The 17,448-nt window shown below is 40.4% G+C and overlaps 1 protein-coding gene across 1 annotated transcript; it reads right to left on the bottom strand.

Annotated features, from left to right (window-relative positions):
* Window positions 1-5,170: 5,170 nt before the first annotated feature.
* On the bottom strand, window positions 5,171-16,823 carry shisa2a (shisa family member 2a). The gene is made up of 5 exons (XM_048984151.1): window positions 16,644-16,823; window positions 13,676-13,717; window positions 9,136-9,379; window positions 8,391-8,906; window positions 5,171-5,395 (listed from the first exon to the last, which is right to left on the bottom strand). Exons 1-5 carry the CDS (start codon window positions 16,821-16,823, stop codon window positions 5,226-5,228), a joined length of 1,152 nt encoding a protein of 383 aa, XP_048840108.1. The 3' UTR covers window positions 5,171-5,225.
* Between the last annotated feature and the right edge of the window lie 625 nt (window positions 16,824-17,448).

The raw sequence follows: 17,448 nt of genomic DNA, 5'->3' as shown, positions 1-17,448 counted from the left end.
TTTGGATAGTTTTTTTGTACCTAAACATTCACCTGTTTTGAGAGCAATGTTATTAACTATGAGCAAAACAGTCTGTTGGTGGACATAGTGGAGGGAAACAACTTTTATGTCCATCCATCCATCAATACATCCATCCATTTTCCAAACCGCTTATCCTACTGGGTCGTGGGGGGTCCGGAGCCTATCCCGGAAGCAATGGGCATGAGGCAGGGAACAACCCAGGATGGGGGGCCAGCCCATCGCAGGGCACACTCACACACCAACTTTTATGTCATAGCTCTTTAATTTGACCCATGCAACACTGGTAATTTATTTTTGTCTTTATTTTGAGACTTCTGTTTGCATCTTTTTTGGATGGTTTTACAAAACAACTGTATATGTGAGTCATTTAAGTTAAAATTAATTCTTTGACAGCCCTCATACATATATTCTCTACCACTGAATTTAACCAAAATGACACCAACAACCAACTGTGAAAAGCATAGTAGTATTGAACAGTTATGACAGAGCATCCTAAAACAGACTGCCAATTACCAAGTTTCCCCCAGCTATACAGTGGAAGGAGAGCAACACTAAACTCTTGATCCAGTTTCTGAGTGTATGGTGTCATGTACACCACATGCTGGTCATACGGTCTGTCCAGTCAAGCCTACTAAACCACAATCAAAAAAAGACACAAAACACAAGAAGCTTATGAAATACAGCCTACGTCAAAGCCAAGACTCCAAATGTTGAGCTGGATAATTATTTTGGGTCTGAGACAAAAACTTGCTTGAAAGCAAAACAACAGGCACAGATGTCATTTCATCTTGTTGTACCTGTGAAAGGAGAGTATCAGTGCCGTCCTGCGAGGCATCAGAGAAAAACATAAAAGTCTGAACTAGATCTGATACTTAACTGTGTGAAAGAGTCATTCTCAGTTTCTCAAGTCGAAAGCATCAAAAGTTTCGAATAACTAAAACAATGTGATGACAACTGTTTTGGTTTCCAGTTACCTTTGTACTTCCTCTTCTGACCAAATATCAGCTTAAAAAGTGGCCACTAGCCGATTAATTAGGCAAACAAAAAATTCTGAAAGTATCTGACCAAGCCAAGAAACAATCTGATTCTGGTAAGACGTTATACCAGCCCGCTCCTTAATCTTATAACTGGTCGAGCAAAATTTCTAGGCATTGCAAAGCATACCAGCTTTCTGTATTCACTGTCCAGCATTATACCACAGCTGCTGTCCAGAAATGTCATGTGGGGGTTGACTATGTAGTTTCAACAGCCTAATAACAGTTCTATAATGTGTTTTAATGTTTTATTAAACAGGTCAATATAAAAACCGGTGTGATTTTTTTGCTCATAAATATGCAGTCATTCTTATCAGCATAATTTTCCTTAATTTTCCAAATGCAAGAATCTGACAGTTTCTATGATAAATTAACAGACTTTCTGCTTCCAGTGATTAGCCTGACCAGACATTCTGTCCTTATAGGGACTACATTTTTAAAAATATATCGGGATATTATAAAATGGTAATTTACATCACTTTCTTCTGACAAATTAACAGTGACTCATTTATTCTGTTTTTATCTTTTGTTTGTTGACTGTGGAATAAGTGGGATAAACCGCTTTGAGATGTGTAGTTATATCAAAATAATCAACTCCACTTGCCATCAGGCCGCATTACACCATGTTGTCGATTATTTTCTTATAACCACATCCCTCATCATGGTATATTCCTTACTTAATGACCTTTAACTCTACGACCACAGAACCAATTATGTGGCAAAGACACTGTCATGTGGACCCCAGAGTGTATTCTCATGAAGATACCATTCTGAGAGTACTGGATTCCTTTACCATCTTATACATCTCAGCACCAAGATCCCTCACATTGGAATTTTCAAAAACAGCTCTAAGGCCTTGGTCCACATTCAGGTCGGCAAGTGTCCCTCATGGCTAACTGACAGAGCAAACAGCTTTCGTACTCATTCTGCAGATGATCAGGTGTAAGGAAGGAAACCCAAAGCTCAATCACTCCCTGAGGCATTCCTCTTGGTGGTGAGTCATGTGCCTCTCTTTGCCAATTAGCTTAGTCTTCTGCCTTATCAGTCACAGAGCACTTCTGTTTTCTCAGACACGCTTTAATTACATCAGATCTAAACTATCACTTATGAACATGACAGTTTCTGTATCAGATATGACACAAACAATCATTTTGGGCACTTCATGCCTAGTATTGTATGCATCAATATATCTGTGACTGTCTATGTCAGGCCCAGTTCCTGCCTTGTCCTGTCTGTTGTCCCAATCCTACTCTTTGAGCCCTAAGTGTTTAGTGATGATGACCTTCATGTGTGCCTTGTTCCCAGCTCTAGTGTGTAGTTAATTGTTATGGTCTGCACCTGCCCCTCATATAGCCCTTGTTATAAGTGTATATATACGCTCCCCTTTCCCTGCTCCTTTGTCAGTCATTGTGGATGTAGGTCTGTTAGTGCTGTACGTTAGTCCCTGGTCATGGTTTTCTCGTGTTCCTTGTTAGTGTTCTCTGTCACAGTCCTCCTAAGTGTTTCCCTGTGTTTAGCTTCGCTCTTTGCCTTCTCATTTATCCTCCTTATACCCCTTGCAACCCCTCATGGGTCTTTTGTTTCTGGTCATGTATATGTTTGGTTTCTTTGAATAAAGTCCCCACATTATTTAGAAGATGCATCACAGATCGTCACTCCATCCCATTATCCCATAGTCTACATGTTTGTGTGAAGCATTGCTCTGATCACCCGCAGTATTAACCATACATGCTGACAATGAGTTCTGTATTATGGACTCAGCAGTCTGGGCGCCTTACTGTCACAGCTCACACAGATCGGTAAGAGATGTGAAAACGTGGACATTCCCTCAAATTGTCCTTGGCCACAACCCACAGGCCAGCACTGTGTACAATAACCAGGAATGACCCGTTCTTTAAATTGAATTAAGAATGTCATTAATCATTTTTGATTAAAAACCTATTTTCAGAGGTGCTGAGACAGTGTAAAGTCACTTGGTCACTTATGTGTATATTCCAGGATATTATCTGATATCTTTCGTCACCTACGATGGGAACATCATGGAAGAGATCCTGTTTTTCTGCCAGTAGTTAGTTATGTGATCCAGTTGGTCACTGTCATGTAGAATATCAGTCCAATGTATCTGTAAAATTCAGCAATTCTACCACCCACCCATTTGTACTTCGCACCTCAGGATATGTTCCTGGTGGCCTGGTTAGTGTTCCAATGCAGGCCTTCCACAGCATCCTCTGAAAAGAAGAAGTTGAAGTGACTTGCAGAAGTGTGACTGTCCCATGTGCCCAGCTGCACATCAGGCTCCCTTGCAGGAAGAGACCACTGTGGTGATGGAGTTGCACCGCCATCATTTCCTGTTTCAGCTGACACTGTGACTTTTTTGCTTGCAAGGGCAATGTCCTCCGCATCTCTGTAAAATAATAATTGAAAACATACAATTTGCCATTTACACTACAGCAGCCATGACACATACAGTATTTACAAGTATTTCCATCATTTACAACTGACATATGCATTACAACAACACACACTAAGAAAACTAATTGTAACGGGCAGTGTAAAGTCCATACGATCATTATAATTATATTTTATATAGCACACAATATCGGGTAGTTTTACAACTGACACATTTTTTTACTATTTACTCTGCAGACGGAGAAGATTTAGCAGACTTCCATGCAAGCTGCTTTATGACAGAAGTATTGAGCCTGATAAAATGACTCATACAGTAAATTGATTTGTCGAAGAAAGGACTACTCTGAACATGAGAGCACAGAAGTTTTATATTCATGCAGTGCCTATGCAGAGTTGAAGGAGGTAATTATCTCAACTCACAAATGAATTTAACTTGCGTACAAAAGCTTCGGCAGAATACAGTTAAAGATCAAAATGGCAAGACATTCCCGACTGTCCTCACCACTTTCATCAAGGAGAAGTTGCAGTCTTCTTCAGTCTCCAGGGCAAGGCTCACCTGAATCTGGCACGAGGATTCAGCAGCAGAGTGTGTGCGTCATGTTGGGGTTCCTTTGTATGAACAAAACCAGACATGTGTTCTTGTTTATAGGAGTGAAATTAGAAGTTTTGCTGTGATTTGTCTCAAAAATGTAAAAGGTCCAGATCTCTATCCATACTGCGTGTAGACAAAGTTTTGAAAAGATCTGACAAAATCAATTTTTACATGTTTTCTTGACCCAGTTAACGACTGCCAAATTGCTGTGTCATTATCATATGAACGGCTGTATCACTTGCAAATGGACGGACCATCAACACAGCTTTCTGACTCAGAGACTGTTGTTCTTTTTATTCCCTTCACAAAGCTCTAAAAATACATTTAGTTTCTACATCTCTATATTTGAAAAGCAGAATGCTGAAGGTTTCAGAGGCAGAGGGTGTAACGTCAAAGAGACAGACACGCAGACCCCATTGTGATTTTCTTGTGATGTCAAAAGTTATTGCTACCTAGATTGTTTTTGGCCAAACCCACACAAGCTCCAGCTGGTAAAAAAAAGGCACAGTGAGGTGTACATTAAATCTGTAAAATGTGCCACATCCCATACTTGTCAAAACTAAAGTCTAGAAAACAAATAAATTTTGTTATATTAGCATTTTAACTTGGGAGGACTACTTAAGATGAGCATGCATACAAGCGGCAAAGAAGCTGACCCTGGGTGGCTCCCCCACCCCCTCTCCCCTATCTAATCATTATTCCTCCCAGACCCCCCAACATGCCTCTCTAGCCCCCCTACAATGGGCTTTGGCAGAATCTAATTTTTCATACTGTTATACTGTTCACTGAGGGGAGGGGGAGTTCAATTTTCCTGAAGGGAAATACCACAGCATGCTCAAAATAATTCAGTAATACCATCCAAGCTCACCTTGGACACTCCTTCTCCAACTTCTCCAAAAAAATCGATATTAAAAGCCCAACTTCATGTGACTTATATCAATGTAATCAGGTTCATCAGCTCTGCGGCTGTTCTTTCATGTGCCCCCACTGACTAGGACTGGCTATGTGATATGATTAAATTCCCCTCTACAATACATTTTGCCAAGTTCCCCATGTTGAATTTAGCTGATCAGCTATCTGACTGCTACTGCTAAAATTTTGTGAGTGGGGAGGGGGTTGGTGGTGGTGATGAAAATCAATACAAAGTTTATTTTAGAATAGTACAATATTCATCTTACACACCACACTTTTAGAACTACTGACCTACACAGTGTTCCTGGGAAGTTTGAAAAATATCCAGATTCAAATTCACAAGATGGCGTCTGTAGCTTCACCTTCTGTTCTCTCCTGCCACCTAGCGCTGCTTCTTCAACTTCGGGGCAAATTGTCGATTTGTCAGCTGAGCATGAGAGGGAGGGGGCATCAGAAGTAGGTTTTCATTCATGATGTTTTTGCGAAGTAGTATTAAGATACACCAAACATCAAACAGAGTAATATGAGTAATACAATTAAATAGAGTTATCCATTTCTTCTGCTGTCCCCATTCCTTCTGCTGCCACTAAGTGATATTGCTTAAGTTTTGCTGTGATTTGTCTCAAAAATGTAAAAGGTCCAGGTCTCTATCCATACTGCGTGTAGGCAAAGTTTTGAAAAGATCTGACAAAATCAAGAGTCTGGGGCTACCCTTCTCTTTGTTATGGCCATGCAGCGCACAATGTCGGCCCTCCTAAAATACACGATGGAATCACTAAATGGATTTAAAATACTAACTTTTGAGGAGACTGATAAAAAAAGAGAGTGAATGAATCCCCCTAAATAGTGTTTAGAATCACCTAGCCACCAATGTTCAACTCAAAATTGATCATTTTAAGGAAAAATATTAAAAGGAATATAGTCGGTTCGATAGCTCTCTCTTGCAATCCATTGTCTTTATCTCCAAGTAAATTGCTTCATTGTGATGATACCACTGTTGTAGTGGACTCATTTAAATGCAATACTGTCTGTAACATATTCAGTAAGTAGGTTATTTCAGGAATACTTTAGGCATACTTCATTATTTGTTATATGTGAAATATGCAAATCTTCAGAATATCCATACGTTATTATTACTGTTGAAAAATTGATTTGCATCGCTCTTATAATTGTCCTTCCATGTTATTGCCTTTTCCATAACTATATCAAAATACACTCTAAAGTTATCTGGTGTTCTCCTGCAACTTATTTATTTATAAAAAAAATAATGAGAAACTCGGGGCGGCATGGTGGTGCAGTGGTTAGCACTGTCGCCTCACACCTCTGGGACCCGGGTTCGAGTCTCCGCCTGGGTCACATGTGTGCGGAGTTTGCATGTTCTCCCCGTGTCGTCGTGGGGTTTCCTCCGGGTACTCCGGTTTCCCCCCACAGTCCAAAAACATGCTGAGGCTAATTGGAGTTGCTGAATTGCCCGTAGGTGTGCATGTGTGAGTGAATGGTGTGTGAGTGTGCCCTGCGATGGGCTGGCCCCCCATCCTGGGTTGTTCCCTGCCTCGTGCCCATTGATTCCGGGATAGGCTCCGGACCCCCCGCGACCCAATAGGATAAGCGGTTTGGAAAATGGATGGATGGATAATGAGAAACTCTGAAAGGAAACAAAAAACTTAATTCAACTGTATGATCAAGGAAACTGCGTAGTGCTCCTTTTTGGTGTCATGCCCACATAGGCGGGACCACGCACCAGCAGGCAATCAACAGCTGATTGCCCCACTACTTAAGACCAGCGGAACCATCATGCTTTGCGAAGTATTGTTGACATTCTGTATGAGCCTTACTAAGCACTATCTCTGTCTTTTGTCCTCCTGCTTTCTCCTGCCTGCCTGTCTCCTGCCTGCCCCGTCTGTTCCTCCGACCTACCTACTCCATCCTGCCCTGCCTGCCTGCCCTGACTCCCTCACCGGTCCCGCTCCTCCTGTCCCGTCAGGAACCAGTCTCGTCTCTCTGCGTAGGACTGACCACTCCGGGATTCGACCATCGCCTGTGACCCCACCCCGATTCTGGATTGCCCCTTTGGCTCTGTCTGTACCCGGTTTATCTACTTAACCATTTAGCCTCTGCATTCCGGGGTCTGCCTCCTCCATTCTCGAGCGGCATTACATTCAGAACGCTGCCCCATGCACAATCCCAGTGATTTACCGTATCAGATAATTGTTTGGATTTAGAATGATGTTGTGTCACAAAAATTAAGTGATTCACGTTATATTGTGCACACCCCATATTGCTAGCTTTGTGAATCAGTTACATTTTGGTATTTGTAAATAAGAGGAATTAGTGAGTCTGCCTTTTAAGCAAAAATAGTTAATACTGCAATATCTAACTTGCATTTTCCCGTGTCAATCATTTTAACCGCACTTAGCTTTTTTTTACCCTAGTAACAAATTATTTGCAAAGGTTTTAAGACCTTTTAAGTAATGCCAAATTGCTGCCTCCCCCAAAATTCTCAGTGGAGACTGACAAAAGCTGTAATACCTGGGTCCACTACAACCTGTTATGGTGTGAAGAGATATGCAGTCTCCCCTGTTACTCTCACCTCCTGCTGATTCTTTTACAGAGATAATCCCTGTTAAGTACAGGGTCATTCTTAAGACATCTGGACTGCATCACAATTAAAGCTTAAATGTCTTAACCTTGAGGCCTTCCTCAAGACAAAGGTGGATTTTAAAGAATACTTTAAATTCCATCTTAAGAGTGTGACTCTTCGGTTTGTGGAAGAAAAAAAAAATCCCATGTACTAAATAATTTCTGGTTAAAAATGGTAGCACTCTCTGCATCATAACTATGACTAACACAATCATTCAAGCGACAACCCCAACACCCACTATTGTTAATTGCAAGTTTCTCGTTATCTGTAAGTTTATCAATGTAAATGAACCAAACCATGTGTGCTTAGAGACAAGCAAAGCAAGATAACTTTAATCAAGTAGCTTAACTGCAAATATGAGGATAAGGCCATACATGTAAGTTTTAAATAAACACTGAAATCAGTGAATTATCAACATTTTACAAAAATGTAATACATTATACTCCTTCTGCAAGAAGTGATAAATTAAAACATAAGAACATAAAAAAACATTTCTCAATACAAATGAAAGCTAAATAACGGCAAACTTTTTAAAAATACATAACACAGGAATGATTCCAGATTTTTCCTGCTTTTTAAACACTGTGAGGAAAAGCATCAGTATTACTCTGTTAAACAATGTCACTCATTTCTCTAGGATATAAAGAATCGGAAAGGGTCACTTTATTTGTCCGACACCGGGGTGTTCACACTAAATATCGCAACCGTGAAACAAACTTTAAACCCTGCCACCGTGAACCCTCAAAAGCAAGCAAATATGAAAGTATCTAAACAGTGATACCAGAGTATAATGGCTCAGAGTGGATGGGGTGCTGGAAGGGATAGGTCTGCTGTTGTCCGTAGGTGGTGCAGTTGTCCAGAAAAGCTTGAGGCACCAGCATAGTATGTTCAGGGGGAATCCCGTAGTTCAGGTATGGCTGGATGTAGGGGCCAGAAGGTTGAGGAGGAGACATGTAATGCTGTGACTGAGCACCAGACACTGGGTACCCACCTCCCGCCTGCCTGAACACATTCACAGCGACCTCCGTGCCCAGCGTGCCAACATTCTGCTGGCGGCCTGCTGCCATGGATCTCCCAGTGGAGTTGGAGCTGGTGCTGGAATTGCGGGAGGGGGTCATGCCATCCGAAGGAGGGCCGCCCGGTTCCAGCAGGCAGCTCTGAATGGGTGCTGAGCCACTCTGACTGCCCCCAGACTTGGGTTTCAGGCACTGGCAGCAGCAAATAGCAACCATGGAGCCGACCACAACAAATGACACAAACGTGCCCGCAACAATCAGAAAAGGCAGATATGTCGGCACTAAAAGAGAAGACGAAAAGCCAAATTACTACCACAAAACCATACAATCAAAACACGCAGAGTATTTAGTTTTTAATTATATACATGTATAAACGTGCCCCAATTAGTTCTGAAAGCTCAGAGAAATTCTAAATAAATAGTACAAGGAGCACAGTATTAAACAGGGTATTATCTTCTCTGCATAAACAAATTAACACACCAATATTATTATGGAGGAACTCATTCATACCATGTGAGGGTTTTTTCGTCGTTTTCCCGCCGTTTTCCAACTCCATGAAGTCGTCATTTTCACAAGTGCTCTGGTCCAATCTCGCCTCCGCTGCCGTACAGCAGTACCGGAGGGAGCATGTTCCGCAGCAATACCTGGCATCCTCGCCGTCGTAGCGCTCGGGACACTGAAAGCCGCGATGCCAGACGCTGAATGCATCGGCCCAGCCGTGGCAATACTCCCCGGTACCTGCCACCGCATGGGGCTGCAACCCAGAGACCAACAAATACAAAGCAACCAGAACATAAACAGGCATGATGCTGGTAGATCTTTCGCTGAAAATGTTCACAGCTTCGGCTTCATCCAGCAGATCCAAGAAAACAATATCCAAATTTGTTAAACAGATGAACTGATCCACGTAAGAAGAAGAATAAATTAATAAAATAACAACGACCGTTTTAGTAAGTGTTTGCAAAGCAGAACTTCCGACACAGCTGGAAGACGCTCGACACTGCCGAGGAGGACAAGAAGCTTTTAACCTCTCACATCACCATTCAAATGGCACCGGGGTTAAGGGTGGAGCTCAGGGTGGCGTCTTTTGAGTCAAGTTAAATACAATTACTGGCGATTACACGGCGCAGAGATTTAGAAAATATGGAGCGCACAGTTAAATTATATTTCCCCAGTTTTCAAAGGTAGGCGGTACATATATGTAGTACAACTGTCCAAAAGCAGTTAATCAGACATCATTATGGACATTTCTGATCTATTTGGCAAAGAAAATATTTTTCCTACCGAGATATTTTTAAATAAAAATAAGAAGACACATTTTCATAGATTTGCATGTATTAGGTTTAGTACGTGCTCACAAAACGCCATAGTTAAAATTTAGATTTAAGTCAGTCAGTATGGTAAGCAATTCATAATGTCACATTAACACTGTCCTGATCAGACATTAGAGTGAAACGAGGCATTTTTGAGAGAGTAGATCCTATGAAACATCCATTTTTTTAATTTCCCCACAAATCCCAGCTGTCCACCTCGGTAGGTCGAATAAGCCAACTGTGCAAACAATACACTCTGCGTGCCAGTGGGGGATACATGAGTGTTGGCTATTTGTCCTTGTGGATATTTTTCTGTCTAGGAGTACTGGCTAATACTGCTGCATCTGTAAAATCTATAAGGGTCTGAGACCCCCCTATTAGCCAAAGGCAATAAAAACAGCCTGTCTGGGAAATCAGTTAGTGAGCGTGTAATTGCAGTCAGCACCTCAAAAAATAGTTCCGTGTCACATTTGTCTCTTGTCTCAGACAGGAAGAATAATGAGGCATTAGTTGCTTATAATGATAAATGGTTTTTGGTCTTCTGTGGTGTGTGTGTGTGTGTGTTTTATGGAGGTTATGTGAATGTGAGTGAGCAAAGAGTGTTTAAAGACAAGATTCTCTTTTGCGCGTTTAACGAAATAAACTTGGGGTTTTCGTCATATTGTTTTCCAGTGGCACTTTAATCTATTAAGGAAAATAATTTTTTACAAAAGGTATTTCATTGTTTTTGGTTGTCTAGTGTATATATACCCTATGTTTTAAAATACTATTGTCTATAGAGTAAGATTAAAAGAAGCATTTCTGTTTGAGTGCCTTAACTACATTTATTGATATTATGAGCATGTATAAGTAAGCCTAAATTCTTAAGTTTTTCATGCATTTTTATAATTTTTCGTGCTCCTGAATTTTTATGTGCTCATATACTCTTTTTATTAAATCATTCTATGAGACAAAGTCAGTATTTCTCTACAATGTCTTAACAAATAAGAGTACTTTATCCATTAGCCAAATAGTTAGAGGCGATATTCTTGCAAGTTAAATACAGTAAACAAAGATTGCCAAATTACCATCATACCACCTGTGGTGGCTACTATTGTTTGCTGCACGCCAAGAGAATGGGCAATTTACTCTGAATGTGCCCTGGTTAATCTCTACTAAAGCATGATGACATCTCTGGGCTTCTTCAGCAACTGGGTGTCTGGGTGCATGGGGGTTAATTTGCTACAGGATACCTAAATGTAATTAAATAACTTAAACATTTGAAGATAATATATATTGTGCTTTTTGTGCTGCAAAGAAAATATCTATTTTTGGTAAAAGGCATCTTTATCAGTGCATGTCTGTATCTCGCAATGTAAAAATTGTGTTTTATCACTATGAAGTGTGATACAAACATCTGGAAAAAATAGCATTGTATCACTTATTGTAGCCTATCAGTTTTGTATAATGAGTTTCTACTCTATATAAAACCAAAAAGTAAACAGTATAATGTACATTGTTTAAATGGGCTACACCACACAATTACGATTCCTGCGTTGTCAGAGAAGTTGTTATTCTAAACAGAGAGGACAGAGGGCTGTTCTTATGATAATAGGGCTATCAGTGGGGAACCTCCCCAGCAATTAGGGAAATCTACTTGGGTCACCTCACCCGTTCATCCACAGAGGAGGCTTGAACAAGGAGAGATTAGGGAAAGAAGATCCTTTGTTTTGGCACAGAATGGTCCTGCATGTGTAGGGTTACAGGGCTGCTGTAGCATGTAAGCATTACTTATGTAGCATATTGAAAATCACTTTATACACCTGTCAAGATTGTGTTGTGTTAATTTTACTTCATATTATTGTTATTAGTAATTTCTGCAAAACAAAACCCATTGTGGGACAATATGAGTTTAAAAAGTAGGATTTAAATGATTTTATTGAATGCTGTGCACTGCCAAAGAACATGTTTTGTTTTAGCTACCTACTGCATTTTTGAGAATGCAAGTTGAAGACCAAATCAACTGGTTTGGAGGGTTTAGACACAGGTATGCAAAGTTAATTTGCTTTCTCATTGCCTTGCGTCATTTAATGTATGTAGAAAATTCTACGAAAATGAATACAAAACATTTGTGAATATTAGTCAATTTATTGAATCTTTGGCTTAATTGAGTACTAAAATCAATGGTCAAATCTGAGAAATGTTCAAATAATTAACTATTCATTACAACGCATATTTTTAAAAGAAAATTTATTATCATTAGGTTCTGCCAATTCAGTGTTAATGCCTAGCAACCACTGGAGCAGCATTCCTTCAGAAGATGTTCTGTGTTCTGTCTGGGTTTTCAGGATACACAATGAGATTATATAGGTAAGAAAATACTTAATAAAATACTAGTTCAAATGTATCACAGATTCCTCTGAAATCTGTGATACATTAAACCAAAACTCAATAGAATTATCAACTAGACTCAGGGCTGTAGAACAAGATTTCATTGTTTTTAATGAGCATATTAATGAGATTAGATTCATCTCTTCTCACCAGAAATGCAGCAAGGATTTCCTAAGTAAACAATACTTGTTTCAGACATCAAAAATGGCTCTACCAGGAATATTTGTGTTATTTTTATATATTATTAGTAACTGCATTTTTGCTTGCTTGTGTTAAAAATGAAAATGAACAATGTTTCAATGACATTTAAAAGTGTTAATTTATTCAATAATAGCAATCGCCATTTTTGTGCTGCATATTCTTCTCCCTTAATGTGATTAATAATACCACATCTGGTGAAGTAAGAGAGAGCCTCTCATGCCAGAATATATTTACTTGAAATTGCTAGGGCAAGCTGCATGACCTCGGATCCCTCAAGTACCATTAGCAGTGGATTCTTTTACTTAACAAATGGCACCACTAAGAATAAGAGGTCAGTTAAACACAATTGCAATCATTACTATCTGCAAGGCCGCTAATTTAATTTTTGATATCATTGTGAAAGATTCTTTGCAGAAAAACATCCTGTTATGATCAGATGAATTTATCTACCATGTTGCTTCTCAACAAAAAAAAAGTTGAACTTTATGAAAATATTCCTTTTCTTTTTGTCATTCTCCGAGAGACCTCGCTGTTTCTCTGGAAATTCAGTAGCTATTAACAGGCTCACAGAGGGAGATGGAACATAATGGTTATGGCCATTGGCTTGCCAGGTGAAGATTTATAATGTATTGCTGCGTAAATGGATAAAATTGTAAAGCCCGTTTTTAAAAAGAGCCAGGGAACTAAATAAAGCCTTTTAACAGGATATGCAAGGGCACTTTTTATACCATAAATGACTTTTTCTAAGTGGGAATGTTCTATAGATTTAATTAAATTAATGAAACAGAAGAGAAACATATTTCCCACTGGTGCCCTGTGGCCACACCCACTGATCTCACTCATTTCTCCTGCCTCAGCTTACGACTTGCAATTAGTTGACCAGGAAACAGCATTAAGAAAATTAAAGCCATTTTCATGCTGAGAGAGCTACAGCATAGAAGAGTCCCTCAGAAGTATATCCATGTCAGCTGGCAGGAAAAGAGGGACAAAGCTGCCAGATAATCTGAGTATGTAGAAAAGAATCAGTGCTTCAGCATTTTGCAAATGTGTCCTAACTAGAAACTTCTTAGCCCTCGGGTGTAATCACACAATTGAAGGCATGTGGGCTATGTTGTCATTAAATTGCTAGTAATTTGAAATGCAGCGTAATTTTGTAAGTGGTATACCTTGACTAGGTGGCATGGTGGAGCCCATGGTGGAGCCCACCTCTAGGTCCAGGGTCTCCATGTGTGTAGAACTTGCATTTTCTCCCTGTGTCATTGTGGGCTTTCCACTGGGTGTGCTGGTTTCCCCCTACAGTGCAAAAACATCCCGAGGTTAATTGGAGTTACCAAATTGCCTGTAGGTGTGAGTGTGCCCTGCAATGGGTTGTCACTCCATCCTGGGTTATTCCCTGCCTTGTGCCCATAAATGAATAAATTAATGCAAATAAATGTTAAAATACAATGCCAACATTTCACTCACGACAATCATGATAGTTACATTTTTCAGAAATGTTCAAATCCACTTTAGTTGCCACACCAGGCTAGTATGAGGAAAACACTGCTCTACAATCATAGCAAAGATTTTTTTTAACTCATTCCTGCAGGTCTGCCCATCTAGCTGGAGGAAGGGTCTCTGATCAGTTATGCAAATTCCAGCAGGGCCAATACTGTGTCCAATCAGACCTTGGAATTCAGAATACTGTAGTGACCGCAAAGAACCTGTAGTACCTATTATGTATCAGTGTGGATCACAACTGGATCTGTAATCTGAAACAGATATTCCACCTATCTGGACCTGTACAACCAAATGTCAGTTTCTATTGATAGCTTGCTCTGAGAAAGAGTCCAGTCTTGTCTGTAATTTCTGATGTGAATTTCTGATTGAATCTGAATCAGCCACTCTTCCCTTAATCATTGCCAAAATTGAAAAGCCTGCCCTTCTGGTTAGAAACTGGCTAAAAGGATTTAGTTTTGGAATATTCTTCAGTTCTAACACAAGTTGTAAACGGATAGTATAGTGTGAAGATGATTTTCAGGCCTGCAAACCCATGCTTTTGAAAAACTAGGTTAAATAGATTCAAGAGATCTTTATTCTCAGCCTATTGATATACATGTATCCATCTGGGATGAAATATCATTTACACGTTATGATGCAAACATCAAGGCCCCACCACGCCTTGGCAAAAACAGAGCAGTTACACTCTGCACTTCAGCCTATATATTAATCCGCTGAACATCCCTGATAGTTTGCTTGGCAATCTTTACTGCCAGCACTTTTTAAAATTCTCACATGTTTCTCTTTTGGATCAAACAAATAGCTCAGTCACTTGGGAGAAGACCAACCAGTCAGTAGCCCCCAGTGACCCCTGGGTTACTTAAATCAGCGACACCTGAAGGTCCATGATGATGTAAACCTAGGGCCCCCAGATAAGTTAATCTGCCCCTGGAGGCAGGAGAAGATTTCTAATACTGCTGTATAATATTAGAACACAACAAAAGGGAAACTCGCACAATTATCAACACCAACATTCCTTTCTCAGGCTTTTCTCAGGAATCTTTTATAACCCAGTTCTTTTCCAGAACATGGAAGTGTGGTTCCTCCTTACCGTAGTTTGAAATTATTCAGGTTGCCAGGAAAATAATCAGTGGGCCCCACCCATCCCCCCATGCATTCTACCAGAGAAGCTTTATCAGTCTGAGACGTGACCCATTGCTCAGGGTTTCTGGGAAAGGAGGGCTTATCTCACATATCACACATTTCTCACATTCTCGTTTCACAAATTCATCTTTTCTTACAGCTACATCAACCCTTACGACAGGGGTGGGCAATCTTATCCAGGAAGAGCAGTTGTGTATGGCTTTTTTACTGCGACTGGACTGATTGGCTGAAGAGTCCTCACACCTGGGCCTGAACAGCTGACCTAAAGGTTAACCTTCATAAACACTGGCCCTTTGCAGATGAGGTTGCCCACCCCTGCCTTACATTCAGATTAACAGACACACAAAATTATAACTGAACTGTTACAGTATTCGTTAGAATTTGCTTGCATAAATATACGTCTTGATTACAAAATACCCTGTTTATAGATATGCACAAATAAGATTAATTAATTAATCACTATTACTAAACCACTGATTACCAGTATTGATACTAATAAATAATATTGATTAATTTTTTAATTTGTACTGATCAATATTAAATTCATTTCGAAAAAGGTTTAATTGATTTTTTTTATTTCACAGAGATCTGTATGGTTATGGGTTTAGTCTGATAATAGACCACAAGCCATTCTGAGCTACTTAATGTTGGAAAGTTGCAGCGCCTACATTTTCACAGCTAGAATGCAGCACTGGAATATTTTCAAAGCATGACAACACGGATGCAGTTGGAGGGGTCTCCAACTCCGGTCCTGGAGAGCTACTATCCAATAGATTTTCTACCCTACCTGGCCTCTGATACGCCACACCTGTACTCTGGTAAATACCAGAAACAAGTGTGGCTCATCGGAAGCCAGATAGGACAGAAAACCTACTGGATAGTAGCTCTCCATGACTGGAGTTGGAGACAATCGACAATGTGAGTAGATGTGTTCTGTACTTCGTCACCATGGAAGACTTGACAGTGAAAGATACAGACATAGTGAAGGAAATGAAAAAGACCCATTTGAAGAAGCAAGATTGACCTTTACTTTCGTTCGCTTACATTTAGCCCAGACTACCTTAAATCTGACAAGTTGTCCGCTTAAGCATCTTGAAACTGGCCCTATTTATTTAATTGTTAGCCATTGTTAGCAATATCAGTGGATAACAGCACATTACACAGTATTTTGCACATAAAAACACCACAGCAACACGTCCACAAATAGGGGATGAACAGTACTGTGTGTGCAACTGATTTAATCATTCACAAATAAGACTTCAAGTGCTAATAAACAGTATAAAACTACAGTTTTAACTTCTGTTGATAAAGTGCGCAGCCATCTTGAATTCTGAGTTCATGATTTGGAATTCTAACTTCAGGGGGCATTCCAGTACCAGAAATTTCTGACTAGGAAGTATGTATGCTTCCACCGTGCCGAGTGATGTCTCTTTGAGGGAAACATTTTATTCACAATTTCGTTCATTGGTTGATGGGTGCCCACGAGTTGACACTCCCTTGGTCATAGGTGACTTCAATGTGACCACTGGCACTGACAAGGCTGGCTATGAGGACTGTGTCGGTTCCCATTGGTCTGGTGACGGTGGTGAAAGTGGCTCCCTGTTTCTTGACTTTGCCAAAGGTGAGCGGCAGCATTTCTCTGGATCCTGGGTCCAACGCCTTCAGCGGCATTGTTGGATTCGGAACTCCTGTACTGGTGTTGCAGCTAAGGGGGTTGATCAGATTCTTGTAGGCAGACGCTGGAAACTCCTGCACAGCTGCAGGATCTACAGAAGTGCCCTGTTTCTGAATTCTGACCACAGTTGTTGCTACTCTGAAGTTTCATCTTAGATCCAGTAGGCTACCACCTACTAAGAGTATGAAGCTGGACTAGGCCAGACTCCAAGATCAAGTTGTTTCTGATGAGTTTGCTCGCAGTTTGTGTGAGGAACTTGTAAATTTGGCTACAACTGGGATGATGATATGGGAGACTTTCCATGACAAGACCCTGAAGGCTGCTGAGGGTTGTGTTGGTGAGGCATAATCTATGGCAGATTGCTATTATAATGGCGCGTTTACCCAGCAAGCCAAAAGGCTTTTCGCCTGAGGAAATGGTCAAAATTTTGTGTGAGGTAAAAAGGCATGAGCATTTCATCTACGGGAGCACCACTGTTCCACCTAAGCATTTCAAGATGAAGCAGACCTGGGATGATGTAGCAACCGGGTTGTCCTTCATTTCTGGCACCATTAGATCACGCGCATAGTGCTGAAAGGGGTATAATGATGTCAGAAGATGGGGAAAACAGAAGCTCACTGC

Source organism: Brienomyrus brachyistius, chromosome 18, assembly GCF_023856365.1.
Source record: "Brienomyrus brachyistius isolate T26 chromosome 18, BBRACH_0.4, whole genome shotgun sequence".
Lineage (NCBI taxonomy): Eukaryota > Metazoa > Chordata > Actinopteri > Osteoglossiformes > Mormyridae > Brienomyrus > Brienomyrus brachyistius.
The sequence above is the reverse complement of the archived record's forward strand: the minus strand, read 5'-3'. Positions and strand labels throughout refer to the sequence as shown.

Coding starts and splice junctions, on each gene's coding strand:
- shisa2a (XM_048984151.1), bottom strand. CDS start 16,823: ATGCCGCTGAAGGCGTTGGACCCAGGATCCAGAGAAATGCTGCCGCTC. Junction 13,718..16,643: donor TCACCTATGACCAAGGGAGT/GTCAACTCGTGG, acceptor CCCTGGACCTAG/AGGTGGGCTCCACCATGGGC. Junction 5,396..8,390: donor CTCTGAGCCATTATACTCTG/GTATCACTGTTT, acceptor TCTCATGCTCAG/CTGACAAATCGACAATTTGC.